At 39.5% G+C, this 20097-nt stretch overlaps 1 protein-coding gene across 2 annotated transcripts in view; it reads right to left on the minus strand.

Moving 5' to 3' along the window:
* Itga6 (integrin, alpha 6) overlaps positions 1-20097 on the minus strand; it is a 74906-nt gene that overhangs the window by 20001 nt on the left and 34808 nt on the right. For both annotated transcript variants that reach the window (XM_005393215.2, XM_005393216.2), the window contains exons 4-13: positions 19265-19520; positions 17684-17815; positions 14424-14634; positions 13390-13583; positions 13159-13247; positions 12258-12376; positions 5620-5715; positions 5404-5465; positions 1552-1712; positions 1257-1400 (exon numbers count right to left, since the gene is read on the minus strand). In XM_005393215.2, coding sequence (XP_005393272.1) covers positions 1257-1400; positions 1552-1712; positions 5404-5465; positions 5620-5715; positions 12258-12376; positions 13159-13247; positions 13390-13583; positions 14424-14634; positions 17684-17815; positions 19265-19520 — 1464 coding nt within the window. The remainder of the gene's footprint in view (positions 1-1256; positions 1401-1551; positions 1713-5403; positions 5466-5619; positions 5716-12257; positions 12377-13158; positions 13248-13389; positions 13584-14423; positions 14635-17683; positions 17816-19264; positions 19521-20097) is intronic.

The raw sequence follows: 20097 nt of genomic DNA on the forward strand, positions 1-20097 counted from the left end.
TTATCAACAAACTTATAAATGGATGATGTCAAGGCTACAGAGGGCCTACAGTGGGGGAGCATTCCATTTGGTGGCTGTGACATTTAAGAATTCTTCAGATGGACACAGAAATTACTGTTGAAACTGTCCTTGCTTCTAAATTGTGGTCTTACATATCTGAATAACATTTTAGCATAAGAATAATATAAGCCCCACTATACAGATGAGGAATCAGTGAGTTTAAAGTTAGAAAAACAAACGGCACAGAGAGCATAATGTTTGATTATGTACTCAATAACCACATGGTGAAATAATTAAGAAAACTGATGCCTTTGCTGTTACGTTTAACTTGGTTATGGAACTGGGAAAGTACCCAAGAAACATTAACAAGGTAACAAACAACAACATCAAAGCACAGGAAGTATACCAAACATTAGGGAACTCTATTTGGTAACAAAAACAACTGACAAAGTAGAGATTTAGGTATCAGCTCCTGAGCTAAAAGCAATGAGTATTCTCTTGTTGGAAAAGGTGTGTCAGTGAGCCACCAGTACCAGCAGCCTCAAAACCTCAATCCAGGAACAAGTGGATTTTTTTTTTTCTGAAGGAGACAAGGTCTCACTATGTACCTAGGCTGACCTCAAACTCCTGGGCTCACACAATCCTCCTGCTTCAAATTTTCCCAGTGGCTAGGACTACAGCAAGTACCACCATGCCCAGCTATACCAGCTACTGGACTTTGACAGAAAGTGTGTAATGCCAAATCAAGAAGTCATATTTCCCCAGGCTAATCCTGATTTCAACCATCCTAAGCACTAGTTAACAGACTCCCATATTTTATATGAGGTGTCGAGCAAACCATGTATTTCTTCGTAAGATGACCTAGGCTACATAGGCACTAAATGATTATTACATTGTAATATGTTTGTTTTCTGCATTTTACTGTTCTCAATGATAAAATAATAAAATGCCATGTATTTTTCTTTCCACACACAGCTATGGGAGAAAACAACACAGGGATATAAACTCTGCCAATTGTAGTCTTAATTATAGTAGCTAAAAGTGATAAAGACAAAATACTGCCAGGCTCCACGGTGCACTTCACAGGCTTCTGTATTCACTGCTAATTTGGGAAACAAGGCTTCTCAAACACGGCACTATTAAAAGGCAGATTAATAGTAAAGGAGCCGCTTTAAAGGACCTCACTAGTTCTACTGCCTTGAGAGCTGATCTGACATGGCAACAACTCTGGCAAAACAAAAGTGAGGAAGACTTACATCGGTCTGGATTGTCTTGGGTTCGTTTGAATTCAGAATTGGAAGAATTTCCGGAAGTGAGTTTACCCGCCGGCGAGAGCTGGGCTCCTGGATCTCCACAGAGGCTGTTATGGGGATGGGCCGCAGTTTGTCTCTGATGTTTTCCTGCAAAGTGAGCAGTGACACAGTTACGCTGAAATGCAACTGGGGAGCCCCAAAAGAAGACTGTGTATTGATTAGCAGGTTGCGGGGACCCACTTCAGGAATCTAGGCAAGAGGCCATAAGACCTCGCTCCTTCCTGACATGATGGCTCACCTGCAGCCAAAGCGTCTCCTCCATGCACTGCCGCTGCTTCTGCCTGGTAAGAGTGAGTTCCTGGGTGTATCGGGGCTCAGATGCTTGGTTTTGAAACTGAACTCTTGACGACAGCCCAGACTTCCTTCTTTGCTTTTCAGCTTCGAGTGTGCCCACAATTGCTAGATAAAATTAACAAAATCATATTTACGCTATATTCATGCATCATCCAGCCTTAAGTTTGTTGAGCTCCTTAAAATATTTTAATTTTTCATAGAACACCACTTTTCCCCCCACCACTTCTGTTTCTCTTCATACTTCCCAATAAGGTACACTTTGTGATTGGTGATATTCCAAACTCTTTCCCCCATCTGCTGTTAACAACGTCTTAAATCTTCCCTGGGCCACCTGGGGGAGCTCAAGAATAAGTCAAAACCTTCTCACAGCAGCTACTAAAGACTCGATGAGTTTCTGGCTATATTTCAGGAACACGCAGAATACTGAAGAGAATTAGAAACACCCAACATTCTCTCAGGTCTCAACTTACTGATTCTCCCTGAAATGTTGCTCCACTGACCCTGGGTCTTGGCTATTCAAAAAAAGTCTCTTGAAATGGTGGCATCTCCTGCCAGCTGAACCCCACTCTGCAGTTTAACATCCCCAGGTCATTCTTATACATATAGTTTAAGAAGAACTGACAAAAGACGCTTATTTAAACAGAGGACTATGGAGAAGTCTTTTGAGAGCAGGACAAGACCTTTCACTTATAAAAAAAAAAGCATTAAATGGCAAATGATATTCCTGTTAGTGGCTGGAAGGCTGTCTGTCAGTATAACACAACTCCTACCAACAAAGTTTCCACCCTACTCTAGAAGGACAGCTTGCTCTTCATTATTCTACTAATGGAGCTTGGATGCAAGCCAAGACCTGGATTATCAAAATCTCCTTTCTTGACTTCAGAATGCATTCTTTGCTGGGTCACTGGATGTAGCTGCTAACCATGTTTTTCATGGGCCAATACTTAAATTACTTACATTCATTAAGTACTCACTAACCACTGGAAAAGAAAGCAAGCCAACATACACGGCGCACGGAGAAGGCAACCTCAAGGAAAAAATATGCCACAGAAATCGGAGAACATGAACAGCCCACATTCTGGTATTTACCTTAAGGCTGGAAGAAACCTTCTGGACAAAATCTATTTTAATAGACAGATTCTTCACCTACCTTTACAGATGAAGAAAAGGAGGCTTGGGACCATTGGCCTGCTCAGGGGACCCTATTTCTCCTTTGTATCTCACACTGGACACCACTTCCTCCAGAAAGCCCACCCTGGCACCTCCTGTGGCACCCTAGTGTATTCTATGTCCCCAGTCCCTCCATGCCCACTGTGCTGTGAATGCCTGTTTCCCACAGTAGGGCCGAGCTGAGACCGGGACCACACAGTCCTGGTCACCACTACGTTCCCAGCAACTAGCTTACCACCCAATAGAAAACATGATTTGTAGAGCAGATGAACAAAAGTGGGAGTAATCCTCCATACCAGCATACACATTAATGCGTGTGTGTACATGTACACACACAGGGAATATAACATTATTCTTATGCTAAAATGTTATTCAGATATGTAAGACCACAATTTAGAAGCAAGGACAGTTTCAACAGTAATTTCTGTGTCCATCTGAAGAATTCTTAAATGTCACAGCCACCAAATGGAATGCTCCCCCACTGTAGGCCCTCTGTAGCCTTGACATCATCCATTTATCAGTGACCTGCCAACTTTACAATGAACCAGATAAAGGCTCCCACGCTGAGTGCACCCTCATCGCAAAAGTGCCGCAGGGTGTGGATGCATTAAAACCGTTTATCCACCAAACCCACAGTAACCTTCCCTCACCCTCCAGACAGTTCATGCCATCTTAAAATCCTAGCAGACCACCTCTGCTGACCCTCTGAGGGGCAAGCCAAGTAGACACTCATTAAGGCTCAATTATAGATATCTGAATGTATGGAACACTACATCTGAGGACTGCCGAGTTCAAGTATCCCAGTCAAACAATAAGCTCACGTTTTGGGATGCTGGGGGAAGATTCTAGATGTAGTAACTTGTGCAGCTTTGTAAAAGTTCTGTTCTATTTCCTTCAGAAGTTCCCAATCCCAGGGAAGTACAGGCAATCAAAGCAAGCACTCTCTGTCTTCAAAGAAAAAAGATCCACCCGTAACAGACCATCAGCAAACACTTGGTTAAAGGAGCAATTGTAGAATATAAAAGCAATACACACAGTATCAAATGTTGCATTAAAGCTAGGGGAAGGTCTATAATTTCTCGCATATAAATGATGAATTTGAGAGAAGCACACCAATGAGATTTCCCATCTACACTCTAGAGGAGGGGTTCGAAAAAAAATGGCAATCAACATAACAGATACAATGCTTCCCCAATTTCCTCTCCTGCCCAAGAATCACTGCTGCTTCTTGTGTCTCTAGTTCATTTCAAACAAGAGTAAGAAGCCCGTTATCTAGGTGGGCAAGTATAAGGTGGGACTTTTGGGTAAAATAATACAAACAACACTAAAAGGATGAGAGCTCAGAGGAGCGCGGTGTACGTTTCATTGTCATTAAAAACCAAGCAACAAAAGGAAACAGCTCCTATGCACAATGTCACGATATACCCACAGCACAAATGCTTCATGCCAGGTCTGCAGGGCCCATTGTGCAGACCAGATGGCTGGAGAGGGCCCTGCAGAATGGAGAGGAAGCCACATGGGGACAGCTTCAAATCTGAAAAGATGAAAGCTAAGTGGGCCCACAAAGACAATGGCTGGGATTTTAATTAAACACAGTGTGATTGCTTAAACTGCTGCTCTTCATAACTCACTGAATGTTATCATAGATCTTTTCTGGTTTCTGCTTCTTTTTTTTGCACTGAGCTACATCCTTAGCCCTCTTATTTTTACACAGGGTTTCCCTGAGTAGCCCATGCTGATTTCAAACTTTAGATCTTTCAGCCTCAGCCTCCAACTAGCTAGGATTAAAGGTCTGCATCACTGCACCAAGTAAGAAAGACTTTTCTTTAAATTCCCACATCCCTCCTTTGCCTAAAGCCGGGCCAGGTGGCTCACACCTGAAAAGGTGTGCTTGCTACTAAAACACCAGCAAAGACGTTAGCTATCATTATTTTAGAGTATAAATAGCTGTGACAAAAATCTTGTTTTGGATTACAAAAAATGGCAGCATAATAATATAAATGGCAAACTGCCTTCCATCACACCTTCTCACTCCATCACCACTATGATCCCAGGGGCTGATGGGAAAAACAAAAGCTCAAAGGGAGACTTGCCCTGTGCCGTGGGGTCAGTGGGCAGCTGAAATCAGAAGCAAAGCCTCAGGCTCTGGTACCTCAGAGCCAGCCTTCCAATGCCTGGGAGCTGCCCTTGGGGACACCACTTTGGTGTTCTGGGCCTCTGGCCTCTCTAACCTGGCACCAGTTCCATCTTGTACTCTGTGCTCCAGCTCCTCAGCTGCCTGTCCACAGCCACCACCCACCACCTTTCCACCACAAAACCAATTTTCCACATTGCTTTTCAGAGGCAGAAATGGAGGAAACCATTGCGGTAGCACATAAGTACTTTTCTGAGGCATTCTGTCTGAAAGCATCAGCTCTGGAAAATTCAAATGGAGACCAAATGGAGTTTTCTTCCCTCACTGCTCAGTGTTCTCCTGATTAAAGGGGAGACCACATATACACTTAACTCTTTAAACAAGAATTTATGGGCCCATTTGGCCACTGTCGTTTTGCTTTTCTGTGATTTATGCAGAACTTTCAACCTGGCAGAGAGAAAGAAAATTTTTATTCATGTACTAGGTACTTACTTATTGCAGGACTGTAACCAGTGGGTTTAGCAGTATATTCAAAACAGGCTTTAACCTTGAGGCTGTATAAAATCAAACACATAGTTCTTAAAGGACACATTTTTGCTGTGGAAAGAACCCAGCGTATTCCCCAGCTCTCCAACCCCCCACTGCCCTTCAATAAGTAAAGTAGTACAGAATCACTTGACATAGCTCCCAGGACAAAGTAACTCTCACCATATCCCGCTAGGCGCCCTGCACATTTTCTGGCGGAGGTCAATTCTGTTAGGAGTCACTGTGATGATTTTCTGAATGTTAATCACAGGCCGGGTTCTGAAGATGAAGGAGGAAAAAGTAAGCTCAGGCTCTTGTTACCTTGAACATGAGAGTCATTCACATACTCAACAGTATCTTCAGTTGCCTGCTAGATCTTAAAAACCACAGGAAAATATCTGCACTTGAGTTTTCCTCCAGTACATAAACAAGTAAGTTTATATAACTTGAATTATATATTTTAAATTATACTGTACTTAAAAATTTACAAACTATTATTTGTGGCACAGTACTGGGGATTGAACTCAGGGCCTTTGCACTGAGATACATTCCCTAGCACTTTATTTTTTAAGACAGGTCTCACTAAGCCCCCAGTGGACTTGAACTTGCAATCCTCCTGCTATAGCCTACCAGGGTGCTGGGATTATAGGTGTGCACCATCACGACCAGCTTTAAAATTTACAACCTTATAAATCGATATATCTGACATGAATATGTAAGTTTCCAAAGTTTTAGAGCAAAAATGTCTCCATCTAATACACTTGCATGTTCTTTTAGACACCTATCAGTCTGTGTGTTTCTGTTACAAACATCATCTAAATATAAAAACTAGATACAGTAACTGAATGGGAGCTCTTCATGCTTGCTGCTTTGTATGTTGAGTTGCCTCCTTCATTAACATTTTAGAGGTCTTCTCATGTCTATACACAGAGACCTAGTTTGTTGTTTTTCACATCTAATAGTTGCACTTTATCTCTGTAACATCCATGACCTGATCAGTCCCAACCTGTAGACATTCCTGGTGCTATTAGGGTTTCTGCTTTGGCAGACATTACTATACGTACACTTCTGCTTACACTTGAGTTTATTTTAGGATAAATTCCTAGCAGTAAGACCATTAAGTCAAAGAATACATTCATTTAAAAAAATTACTACATTTCAGTTTATTCTTAATACATGAAAACTATACATATTTATGGAGTACCATGTGATGTTTTGATATATGTGTATATTATATAATGTTAAACATGACTGTCTTTTCAAATGTTTATCGTTTATGGCAAAAATGTTAAAAATCCTTTCTTCTAGCTTTTTAAAACGTATGTATCATTATCTACAGTCACTCTAATGTACGACAGCACACCAGAACACCCTGCTTCTATCTAATTCAACTTACCCTCCCCTCAGTTTTCTCAAGATTCTGGTTACCACTCTTTTCTCAACTTTTATAAGACCACCTTTTCTACAGCTTCCACAGGCGATCATGCAGCATCTGTCTTTCTGTGCCTGCTTTATTTCAATTAACAGTCATCTCTAGTTCCAGCTATTCTGTTGAAAATGAACAATTTCATTCTTTTTTATGGCTAAATAGTATTCCAGGTGTATATGTGTCACATTTCCTTTAGCCATTCATTAGTTGTTTCCATTTCATGGCTAATGTGAGTACTGCTACTGTAAACATGAGGATGTAGATTTCTCTTTGAAATATTGATTCCATTTCTTTTGGATATATATTCAGTGGTGGAATTGCTGGATCATAGTTTACTTTTTGAAGAAACTTTTATACTGTTTTCCATAATTGCTATACTGATTTACACTTCCACCAACAGTGCATAGGGTTTCTATTTCCCTAAACCCATGTATGTACTTATTACTTAGCATCTTTTTGTGCCATTCTTACCAGGGTGAGGTGATACGTGCACTTATGAGTAATCTTGCCAAAATACCTTCCAAAAAGACTGCCACCACAAAACCTCTAAAATCCAGGCTGCTTGCTATCAAGGTATTTATATGTATGTTAATTTCAGCAACCAAAGCCAACCTTAAACTTTTAAAAAACTTTTAAGACAGTGTTTTGCAAACACTGTCCTTCTACATCCTCCATCAGAATTTCCCACCGAACCTTGAGATCTGACTGGTTTCTCTAGCCCACAGACTCTGTCAGCAGGAACTTGAATCCCTTCACCTTCCCCTCCCAACTCTGCGGTGCTGCCCACTAATCCCATGTTCTGGAACCCACACTTTCTTTCCTCTTGATCATCACAGGAAGACCTCTTTTTCTCTCCTTTCTGTGCTCTCCCCTGTTCCTGCAGCCAAAGAGATCAAAAGTAGTTGGAGAGGGGTTGCTGGGATGGGGAGAGCTTCTCTCACCCTCACCTCCATCTCTTCCCTGCCAGGTTTCACTACTGATACAGACAGACCACTACGAAGCAGCCCTGAGCAGGATTTAATTCACTTTCCATGTTTACTTATGTGTCTGTCCAAGGCCTAGCCTCCTTGTCTGGAGATGGGTGGTGGACTCATAGTAAGTGAACCTCTGTGAGTCACTGATCCCTAACTAAGGCCTGTAATGGTGGATGAATCAGGAAAGCCAAAACGGGTAAGACAAGATCACAGCCAAGGATACTCAATTTGATCTCAACTAGATAAAGACTATAATCCACCCAGAAGGCATCTCACTTCTGGGTGGATTAACTTAATACCTTACTTGGAGAAGTCCTTGAGGGATTTGCTCTCCTTGAGTACTCCCCTCCCTTCTTGTGATAACTAAATAAATATGGGCCACTCACAGAAGGTCTTAGTCTTAGCCCTGAGAGAATGTTGAATTCTGTGCGAGGGCTTTGATCCTCCTAGAGTCCTGAAATCATTCCATTTGCCTCTTTTATTTAGCCTTCACCATACTCTCATTCGGGAGATTGCAGACCTGATCAGCCTGCAATAACTAAGGGATATTATTAACCTGATAACTACCCTGCGGGTTCAGATGGCCTGACTCAGTGTTGGGCAGGCTTGTGATGAGCCCAGCACCCTGGAGAACAGGGCTTTTATAGGAAAATGTGTTATTAATTGGAACAGTGAACTTGATCTTCTGGAACCTCCTGGTGGACAGGAAAGGGCATGAACCCATGGTGAAGGCAGGGGCCAATAAAGGGACAAATATTGCCTACCTTCCCTGCCTCTCTGTCTTCCTTTATCTTTTTTATTTTTTATTTAGACAGCTGCAAGTTTCTAAAACACTAAGTAGGTACATTCTTAAGTTTGAGAACATTTAAAGGCAAAAACTGACAGTTTTTACTTACAATATTTATTCACATATTTTAAAACTAGTTCCCACAGATGTAGTGTTTCATGTATCACACTATTAATTCATTACTCTGGCATAAATTCCAAAGTATTTTAATGCACATTTCTACCTGAGGTCTACTTTATTTTTTAAACATTCACTATACACATAAAATTTTTAATATTAAGATTTATTAATACATGTTAGTATACATAGAATTTTTTTATACATAGCACTTTGAGGGCACACTTACATAAATGATTAAAAATGTGTCTTAGCACATCAAGCCAATCTTACTGGCCTAGCTGGCTCATGTATAATTGATATTTATTCATTAACTACCCTGAAGTACTAGTATGACTGAGAAAGGATATGCCCAATATTGAGGGTGGAAAGATTTAGGTACTACACTCTGTTCTCTCAGGATCCAGCCTTAAATTCTCAAGCAAACCCTAGGACTCACTTTCCTCGTTTGTTAAATAAAGGGGCCGATTCCTCTGTTATCAAAGGATTTTGAAATCTGTTTTCAAACTATGAGGAAAGAAGGAACAAGTTTATAGGGTTCATTACCAACCTACTTATGAGAATAGAAAAGTAAGAATATTAGAGTATCAATTATATACAGACTAAGGCAAATATTTATCTAAAGTTCAGTCACCTATGGGAAAAAGTTGGCATTATGGTTTGTGTCTAGATGTCCCCCCACCCCTCAAAGCCTCATGTGGTCAGAGGACTTTTTCAGAGGCTAAATCTAGAGTGTGTGGTTGATTCCTAGTGCAGTGCTGGGATTAAGGGTGGGTGATTGCTGATCAGTCCACTGACTGGATTGGCACTGCCCTAATCCCAGTAAACTGTATACAATATAAGGGACAGGAAGAGGCTTCTCTCGCTCCCCTTGTTGCTTTTGCTGTCTTCTGCTGCCATGAATGGTTACCCCTTTGCCATGTGCCACCTTATCTCGGAGCCAGCCAATTATGGACTGAAATCTCCACAAACTGTGGGCTAAATAAACCTTTCCTTCTCTAACCTTGGGTTTCCAGTATTTTGTCTCAGCAACGAGAAAAGTAACTAAGACACTTGGTAACCAGACTCTGTATTAGAAGTAAAATTTTCTTCACAGTTGAAGGCTGTAACTCATTCTAGCACTTCCCTTTGGCTTATAATGGAAAGCTTGCTAAAGTAGTTGAATGTCACACACTCTTCTGCCTTTAAGACCTTTTCAATGTGTTAAGCGGGGCACAGAGCCACCCCCACCCCCAGCATTGTGGGTCAGAAGGTCCCCAGGCTTGAGACTAATGTTCATCGCCAAGAATACAAACCATGAATGATGTAGCTAGCCTCCCTGAGATCTTTCCTTTCCAAATCATACACACATGTCTCTTTATTTGGTTAACTTAATTTTTTGTTTGGTTTCTTCCTTCAACCTCATTAATAGCTCACTCTCTTTTCCACTTGTTTGCATATCTTCTGTGTTTGTCATCTGTAATCAACTTTTCCTGCGGTTCTTTGTTTTCACATGAGATGGCTTTCAAAGATCTTGCTGTTTACTCCGAAAATGAATTTTCTTTCACTGAAGTCAAATGTTCTCTTTAGATCTTTTTTGAGACTCTGACATGGTGACTTGTGCATGTAATCTCAGCTACTTCAGAGGCTGAGGCTGAAAGATCACTTGAGTCAGGAATTTAAAACAATCCTTGGCAATGTGAAGAGATTCCATCCCCCACTTGAAGGGGGTCCTACAGCTGGCTTCTATTTCTCAGGTGAATTTGGGGGCTATGAAGTTATACTGTAGTTATGAAGGCTGCATCCATACCTGGCACTCTTCTAAAGTCTACAGGACCACGAAGGACCCAGTCTCACAAAGACCACAGCATTTCTGCCTTGGTGTTTCACTGTATATTACTGCTCATTTCCCCAAAGATATTAAAGTAACTTTAAGATACAAATATGATTGTAAAGTTAAACAGTTAAAAAAAAAAAGGGAACCAAATAGTTCATTTTTATTGGCAACCAAAGAAGTGCAAATTAAATAAAAAGGTGAGACCATGTATCACATTAACAAACATTAATCACATTCAGTATTGGTAAAGCTGTGAGAAAACTGGCCCTCTTATTAGTTGCTGCCATGAATATAAACTTTTATAACTTACCTGAGAGTATATGTATCAATGTAAAAATGTGCTAACCTGTACCCCAGGAATTTTATTTCTAGGAGTTTTTCTTTAAAAAAAAAAAAAAAAGATCACATAGAGACATATATGGTGTATTATACTGCACTATTTATAATAAACATCAGAGACTAAACTTTTTACCAACTGAGGACAAACTCAATGCCTATGAGGGATGAATATGAAGTCTTATTATGTATCTGGATATGTTTCTGTACTGACAAGAAGTTCCCCAAAACATTAAAGTTTAATAAGTCAGATTAAAGAAAGCAGTTACTATATGGTCTGTTACTGATCTTCAAAGTAAAAAAGTACTAAAAACTTGAAAGTTGTTTTGCAGAAAACAGAAATATTTAGGAGCTTGTACTTTACATAGTTCTGTTTTAACTCCTTCAAACAACAAAAATCTGCTACTTTTAAAACAAAAAAGTTGAAGAAAAACAATTTATAACGGCGATTTCCAGTAGTGACTCAAATGCAGCTGCGGGCCATGCTGTCAGAGCCTCTCTGGAGGTCGCCTTGGAGAAACTGAATCAAGTTATGAGGTGCATATAACAATCTCACTTTGAGGAGCACATCGTGAGGAATTATCAAGAGCATGGACAAATGTAAGGATGCTTATCACGGCTTTTTGTATTCTGCGTGTGGGGAGACCAGCAATGTACACATGACCAACGACGATGTAGTGGCTGGTTAAATAAACCCAGAACTAGTCATGTGATGCCTCCTGGACAGCTGTTAACTTCACTTTATAAAAGTACTCAGTGGCGTGGGGAAAGTCCACTATGCATCATAAATAGACAAAAGCAGGTTACAAGTAATATGTACATTCTGATCTCACTTTAAATCTCAGTTTAAGATACATGTGCAGTCACACAAAATAAAAGACTAGAATATAAGTCAATATTTTGGAGTTTAAAAATGTATAGTGAATGATAGAATGATAAGAGATTTCCTTCTTTATGCTTTTTCTATTGTCAAATTTTGTATGTACTTTGTTTTTTCACCAAAAGAAAGGTTTTAAAGATAAGGCAGGGATGTAGCTTAGTGGTAGAGCACTTGCCTAGAATACCTGAAGCCCTGAGTTTAATCCCTGGTACCATCACCACCACCACCTCCAAAAAAGGAGGAAAATTTGTGAAATGCAAATTTTCATTCATTCTGACCTATCATTTCAACAAGTAGTTCAAAACTAGCAGGAATTTCCAATACACTCTTGTTATGTTATACCCCTCTCAAAAAAAAATCTTTAAAATTCATACAAGCCTTTGCTTTTGAGATATAGGTATTACAAATTTCAGTCCAAAAAAGTAAAAAATTTAGAATAACTGACTATGAAACATGCTTAACCAAAGTCAAAGATAACGAACCTGAAAATGGTTACTGAATCTGAGAGGGAACCAACAGCAACATCAGGGTAAGAGTTTCTGTCAAGGTCCATATTTCCCGCAATTGAATATCCAAAATAAGGTGTTGTACCCTCGAGAATCTAGAACAAACAGGGCATCAGAATAGACAGTGGGTCACAAACATGAGCTGCTTATCTATGCATTGAAAAAGACACACAAGTTTCTTCTGAACTGAACTTAGAGTTCACTTGTAAGTAGAGTTCTCAATTACAAATATATCAAACACTTCATGCATTTTATTTCACAAAAGTCGTCTGATTTACAAAGCACCTCAAAGGACACAGTGGCAACTATTCATGTCTGTTTACTACAGCAAATCAATCAGGGCACTTCAAATCAATCCAACCTTCCTACTTGTCCTCCAAAAGGTCCTTCTTATTTTCAAAAGCAATTTTAAATGTTCGGTGTTTGCGTTTTTTTTTTTTTTTTTTTAGTACTGGGAATCAAACTCAGGGCCTCACGTTTGCCAGGCGGGTGCTGTGCCACTGAGCCACATCCCTGCCAGGTGTTTGAGTTCTTCACATAACTACAACCTTCTACTGTTTGCCCAGTTTCAGCTCTGTTAAGTACGCTGTTAAGGGAAGTACTACATTTCTCTTAAGCTGTCAGGATTGAGCATTCTTGCTTTGAATTACTTTGACTTTCTAACTTATCTAAAACTTTACAATTAAAACAAGTAGATCATTGCATTTATATGTCTACTTCAAAGCTATTATCTAGTAATACATTCGCTGAAAAATAAAAATTTGTATTGTAGGCTCATAAATGAAAGATTAGTATGAAAATTCACTTAAACCTAAATGTTACATTACAAGGCAAAAAGATCAGGTTCTATGTGTAGAAATCCAGGTTGTCTGGTTACCTGTGTTGGTTTGGTATTTATTCCATTTGCAGATCCATGATAAATGAAAACCTTTCCCATATCATCATAGGGAGCTCCAACTGCAATATCTGTTGATAAGATCATTTTAACGGGTGTTACATTTTGAAAACATTCCAATACAATGTTTTAAAATTAGATCTCATGAGCACTCATTATTTAAACCACCCAATAACTGATACATTATTAACTATCTCATAATCTGTTATTTACCTGGGTAACCATCTTGGTTAATATCGCCAATATTTTTGACAGCAATGCCAAACATAGAATCTTTGGTTCCATTAAGACGAATTGGCTTGACATTATTCCATCTGCCTTGCTGGTTAATGTAGACATACACTGCCCCTCCAATTTCTCCATCTCTGTCAAAATACTGTGGGGCTCCAATAACTATATCTTGCCACCTAAGAACATAATGAAGAATTATGAACTATTGGCTAAAATAACAACAAGGTTTGGGTGAATACCACCAGCTCAGGCAGTAAAGACATACACAGAGGTAGCAAAGAAAGGACCTCAAAGATTTATACCTCATCAATTAAAAAATGTGAAAAAAGATCAAGGTAGCCTAATAAGTGCCCAAAGAAAAACACTGGGGGTAAAAATTCAGCCAGTTCCTCAAAAGTCAGAGTCACAAAACAGCAGGACTTGTCCCAGCCAAGATCCTACTACTCCACTCCCACCTGGTACCAAAAGCCACAAACTGCCGGGTGTGGTGGTGTACGCCTGTAATCCCAGAACGTGGGATGCTGAGACAGGAGGATCATTGAGTTCAAGGCCAGCTTGGGTTACAAAGTGAGTTCGAGGCCAGCCTGAACTACATAGTGAAACCCTGTCTCAAAAAGACAAAAAACAAAAGCCACAAATCATCCATGTACTGACTTTCTTAGCAGTCTCTACTTTCAGTAAGACATATTGGATGTTCCAACAGCCCCTTAAGAAATCACAGAAAAGCATCACGTAGGTGTCATTTTGGGTTAACTTTTTTCAAATGTAATTCTCATGGACCCATGATCCCAAAACAAGAGTGAAAAATTGAACATTATAAATATAATCTTCCACCCTGGGGAGGATAATGAATGTCTGCCGCCATACAAAGAATGAAGGTGGGATGGGAATTGTAAATATCTGGCAGCAAACATATTCTTCGGATCAATTAACCTGGGAAAACAGCTATTAAGACTGACAGAAGCCAGTGAAAGCAGCAGTGATTAGCTGTGTAAAATAACCTACAACTTTCTTACCCATCCTTGTTGAGGTCCACCACAGCCACGTCATAGCCGAATGAAGAAGCAAGACCTTCCCCATCAAATATGTGCTCGGGGAGGAGATGTGCAGATTTCAGTTCCCTTTTCAGCAAAACCACAGCACCACTGTGATTGGCTCTTGGAGCACCAGACACAAAAGTGATTTCATCTTTAGAAACAATACCTTTCCCTGAGTCCAAGGAGAAGCCTAGAAAAACAAATATAGCCCCTCACATCTATCCTGTATTTCAATAGATACATGGCATTAGTAATTCCACCACTACTTTTCCTTCTGGCTTCCCACTCTGATCTCTCTCCCACCCTTCCTCTAGCTATCTACGAGTTATAGAGCTAAGATTATGCTTTCTGTGGAAATTAAGACTTTTAAAGAAGTGTCTATACTATTTAGCATTTGTAGAACGTAAATGATGAAGCCTTCATGCACCTTAATCAATTTGAACCCTATTTTAATTTTAAGGCTGTAGTAAAAGGAGAGCAAGCTAGGTATGACCTAACATGGGACTGTTACATCATATCCACAGAGAATATAATCTGACTCCAACATTAGTAAATGCATGTGTTTGAGTTTGGGTTGTAACATAGTGACCTGTATTTTTACATGAACAAAAATCCATATTCACCCATTGCCTGGTAATCAGTGAAGAACAAATGCTGATGTCATCAATATTCCATAGACAGAATTTCATTTTTTTGGATCGACTTAGTTCTCAGACACAGCATGCAAACAAAACCAAGACTGATGATACACAGTATCTGAGAACTCAGTACAACAAAAGTGAGTGAATTATCACTGGTATCAGTTACATACTTGTTAAAAGGGCAGAAAATATTGGAATACCCAATTATAACGCATTAGGTAGGATGCCAGATTACACATACTGAGATTTGCTGGGTAGCAAATATAAATACATCAACACTCCAAATTAAGCACATCTTTCTACAGAAAGATAAGGTGGATGCAGTGAATATAAGTGTGCCCTTTTTAATGGCTTTTACTTATGAAAAGCTTCACCACTACTGTTGCAGTTCTCAAATTGTGCAGCGAGTGGAAAATACGATGCACCACAAGTTTAGAAGAGGGCGATATCTGAGTCCAGCTCTGAAAACCATCTGGCAGCAGAGCCTCAGCCATGGCATGCTTTTTGTGTGTGTCTCACTTGAAATGAAATAGAAAATAAAAAGATTTACACTCTGTATGGATAAAAAAATTGCTGAATGACCATGACCAAGACAATTTGTCCTCTCAGAGGTCACAAACCTAGGTAGCTATTCATCATCACATCAGGGGATGTGTCAGGCTGCTCCCTGGGAGGCCGTGTTTTATAAACAAACTGATCGGGATCTGTATAGGAAATGCTGGTCAAAAACAGCAGGCCTGTACACATGCACGGAACAGAAGAGATTGAAGAAAAAATAATTATGCTTGGTAAGAGACAGGAGCCCGCTGCTGTTCTCGCTGGATGATGAGGCCACCGCCGTATCTGGCAAGCTGCTCTCCTTGCAAGCTTCCAAAACCTCAGGCAGATCATTTTATTTCCCAAACCCACTGATCTTCTGAAATGACAGCTTCACTTGCAGAACAGATGAACAAAACATAGCAGTATAAACTTGATTTCTTTCTTGGACACCCAGCTTCAAGAAAAATCCATTCTAAAAGTGGCCAATGTATGTAATAAAAAAATGCTTTACATTTTTGTATGCTCTGACAGCAACTATGTTTATAAGACCCACAGACATCTCTTAAAGATCAAAGTGTTGGTTTCTTGTCTGGAACAATTAAAATTAAATACTTACCATCATAAAACAAAATCCCTTAATAGGACATTTGAAGAAAGAAAGGTTGTTGGTGAATATTGGTTCAGATGAAATTGGTTTGTTGATGTCTACACCTTGAAAAAGTGCTTTACCTGGAAAACCCACATTTACTATGTGAGACTGCAAACCCCCCTCTCCTGAGTCCCCTTGCTGTCCCTCATGGCCACTAACACCGTAGTCACACACCCAGCAGCTTCCTGGCTTCTCTTTTTCACAAACATTTCTTTCCTTGGTTTGGGGGTTAATAGTGATGTGACTTTGGCTAGGAAATTGAGCTTCTTGGGTCACAGTTTTACTCACTTAGTTTAAAAAAAAGGAGGAGGGGGCAGTAAATGATAATTACTTATAGTATTGTAGACATGTAAAGTACTGAGTATAGTACTTGACTTACAACATATAAGAGGTGCTGAACAAAAAGTATTTTTGCTTTGCTCATATATTTTCATGTCAAGTTTTTATTGGGAGGCTGAGGGTCTGTGAATTGAAAAGTTCATTTTTTAATGAACACTACCATTTATGCATACAATTAAAACAACTTAGGGTGTGTTTATAAGCATATTGTTTAGTTATTTTTATATCTATACCTTTATTTTTCCTTTTTCTTACCTTCCACTGTTCCAGTAATATCACTAATATATGGGTACACTTTCCCCCTCACCATTTAAAAAAAACAGGTCACTATTTAGGTTTTGAAGATTTTTTACATTTTTTTCCAAGAAATGCACAATAATTATTCTTTATGTCAACTCATACCAGAATTAAAGCTTTTAAAAGCCTTTGTGTAATTACCATAATGCACAGGAATAATTTAGGACACCATTAGTAATGCAAACAAGCCTCAGGAGTTAAGGAATTGGCACTTAAGACAATCTGGGTGTCCTCGGAGCCGCTTTAGCAGTCCTGCCCAGCCTCGACTGGGAAGCCCTTATGCCACCCACCAGACCCTGTGACATGGGAGGCCCAATCCAGACACAGGGCCAACCCTCAGACAGAAGAAATCACAGGGCAAGGGCCTGTAAGTCTTGACTTCAGAGGAACTTTGTAAGTGTAGCTCTTAAAGAGGTTCTCAGAGAGAAGCCTGAAGTGAGAAGGAAGGCAGCCGGCTCCACTGCGAACCGCCATTTTCTCAGGGCTGTGAGAACAGCCTACTTCAGATTTGGAAGGCCTGTTAGTTAGCCCAGGAGACAGACTTCCAAGTGGGAGGATGAACAATTTTAGGTGATAATGGGTTTCTTTCCCCCTTGAGGAAGCCCAGAAGAAAAGGACTCCAAGGAGCTGGCAGGTTACCCCCAGATTACTGTAGCCAAGGCTCCTGAGTACCTGGCCTATTGTCAGCCTACAAGTGTGGGGGCCTGTGGGTTTCCAGAGGTTGAATCGCACCGTGTCTGAAGGGCAGGCATCCCACCTGCTCTCGCTCCTACCTAAGTAACTGTTAGCGGGAACAGGAACGAGACTTTCATCATGGTCAGTCTCTCCTCCAACTTCATAAGGCCCATCTTCAAAGATGTTCATGTCAAAAAAGGTATTATTCTTTTGCTCTACTCGAACAATCCCTAAGGGAATGAAATGGCAAAAACAACAAAAAAATGAAGATGAAACAAACTAAAATAAATGGTTCCTAAAAACATTATCAGGGAGTATAAGGAGGAGAGGTTAGAAAAACGAAAGGCAGAGGGACAGGTGAACCTTAAGGTTATTAAATATGTTTATGTAAATTTTTACATGGAAGAAATCTGTTCTAGCAATTTTAAAAATGCCTCATGTGTCTTCATGAACTATCTTTATAATACCATGAAACTAGATGGCAAATGGAATGTTTGCTTAGATAACAAAATCCACTGGAAATTGATTTTTTTAAATGACATGAACTGGATAGCAATAATATATATTTTATGCTTTCTGTAATCCTCACTCAATTTTGCTCCTTTTTTTTGAGGTAGGGTCTTACTGTATAATTCAGGCTGCCTTTGGACTCATAGTGATCTTCCTGCCTCAGCCCCCCAAGTGCTGAGATTACGGGCATACATCACCACATCCTACTTGCCTCTTTTCTGTATTATAAAAGTAAAATATACTGATTTTCTCTCCCTCTTTAAAATACTTTTAAAAATTCTTACAACTATTAAATATTTCTGTAATTAAAAGATTTCTCGCAGTAAGCACAAATCACAATATGGCTTTAAAAATGGCAACATTCTAAGTAAGACTTGATAAAGCAGATAAGACATATTCCTATGAATTAAAGAACACATAACTGCTGGGTGTTTTATTTCATTTTACTATATATGGCATCTATTCCTAGTAAAATAAGACTATTTCTACATTTAACATGTCAAAATAGACTAATAGATTAGTCTCCTCAGCCAGCACAGGCCTCTGTACCTTAAAAACCCTGCTTGCAGCAGTTTTTCTACATCTGAACTTCTTCAGAGATGTTAAACTTTACTACAGGAACTGACCAGGTTTCCCTGTCAGCAAATGTGGGCTACTGCCCTCTCTCCCTCCACTCATCACAATGATCAGTACGATTAAGCAACTTTTCCTCTAATTGTCTGAAATTGTCAACTCAAAATTCCCCAATCTGCCAGTCACTTGTCCTTCTAGCTTTATTGCATTTTTAGTAAAACATGGTTTTCTAAGATAATGTACAATCGAAGAAAGGGCCTCATTTGCCCAGTTATTTGTACACACCACTCAATCCTCAGTTCTCAGATCACAAACTTAAAAATGTTTAGCTTTACAAAATAGATAAATATAAAACATAAGAAATGACCTATCATATTACAATGGAAGAAAGATAACCGCTTATAATAATCTAAAGTACTAATAGAATCAGTGCTAAAACATTTGTATTATTTATTCTTTATCATGTTAGGGATTTTAACATCTCCACTTCTATACAGATGCTTGATAACACATTCTAACTTAAAATGTACTAAATCACCATATATATTATGTACACTTTAAAGACATTCAGATATCTGCAAATAAAAATGTCATACCTTTCCAGTTATAAGTACCCGGAGCTCCAAACACTATGTAATGAAAGTCTTTAGTAAAAGTAGCTGCTACACCTTGCTGGCAAGAACCAAATTTTTCATGGCCTCTTAACCGGCCATCACAAAAACTCCAGTCCCCTCCATCCATGTCATCTTCAATCTTCAGATTCTGACTGAGTACATAACACCTCCCAAAGATGTCTCGAGATTCTTGCTTTGTATTGACATGTTGCCTTTTCTCATATCGATGAGCACATGTCTGCAAACAGAGTAAAATACCCCATTCAGGTCTATAACCTGTTTTTTAAAGTTACCGATAAAACTGTCTATCATGAAGAGGTTAATTCTAAACAGGATGATTAAACACATCCTGATGCTGGGATCGATCCCCAAACGAGCAACTCTTCCCCAATGCGGCTCTTTAACGAGCGTATGGGAACTAGGCCTTCTGGCGTCTTCTCAAAGGCGCTGACCCAAACACTGCGTGCCAGTCTGTACTCACAGGCAATTTATCTATAAATTTGCCTGTCATATAAACAAAGCAAAATACCTTCCCACTTCCTTTTCTTAATTGGTGGTGAAAATCTCCACATAGGTGTGAAAATAACTATGGTCTGAAGGACAGAAATCATGGTCCTATTTTCATAGGGGTTAAGTAAATATAGCTGAAACAAAGATATTTTCTTTTTACCCACAGTTTCCCTTTTAGTAAGTCCTAATTTACTTTGAGCTCTGATATCACTTATCTATGTCTTTTTTAAAAAGGCAGAATCACCTTACTAGAAGAGATGAAATAATCTCTATAATTTCTACAGGGGTTATTTATGGCCCACTTT

The sequence above is a fragment of the Chinchilla lanigera genome, unplaced genomic scaffold, assembly GCF_000276665.1.
Source record: "Chinchilla lanigera isolate Chin_1 unplaced genomic scaffold, ChiLan1.0 scaffold00048, whole genome shotgun sequence".
NCBI lineage: Eukaryota > Metazoa > Chordata > Mammalia > Rodentia > Chinchillidae > Chinchilla > Chinchilla lanigera.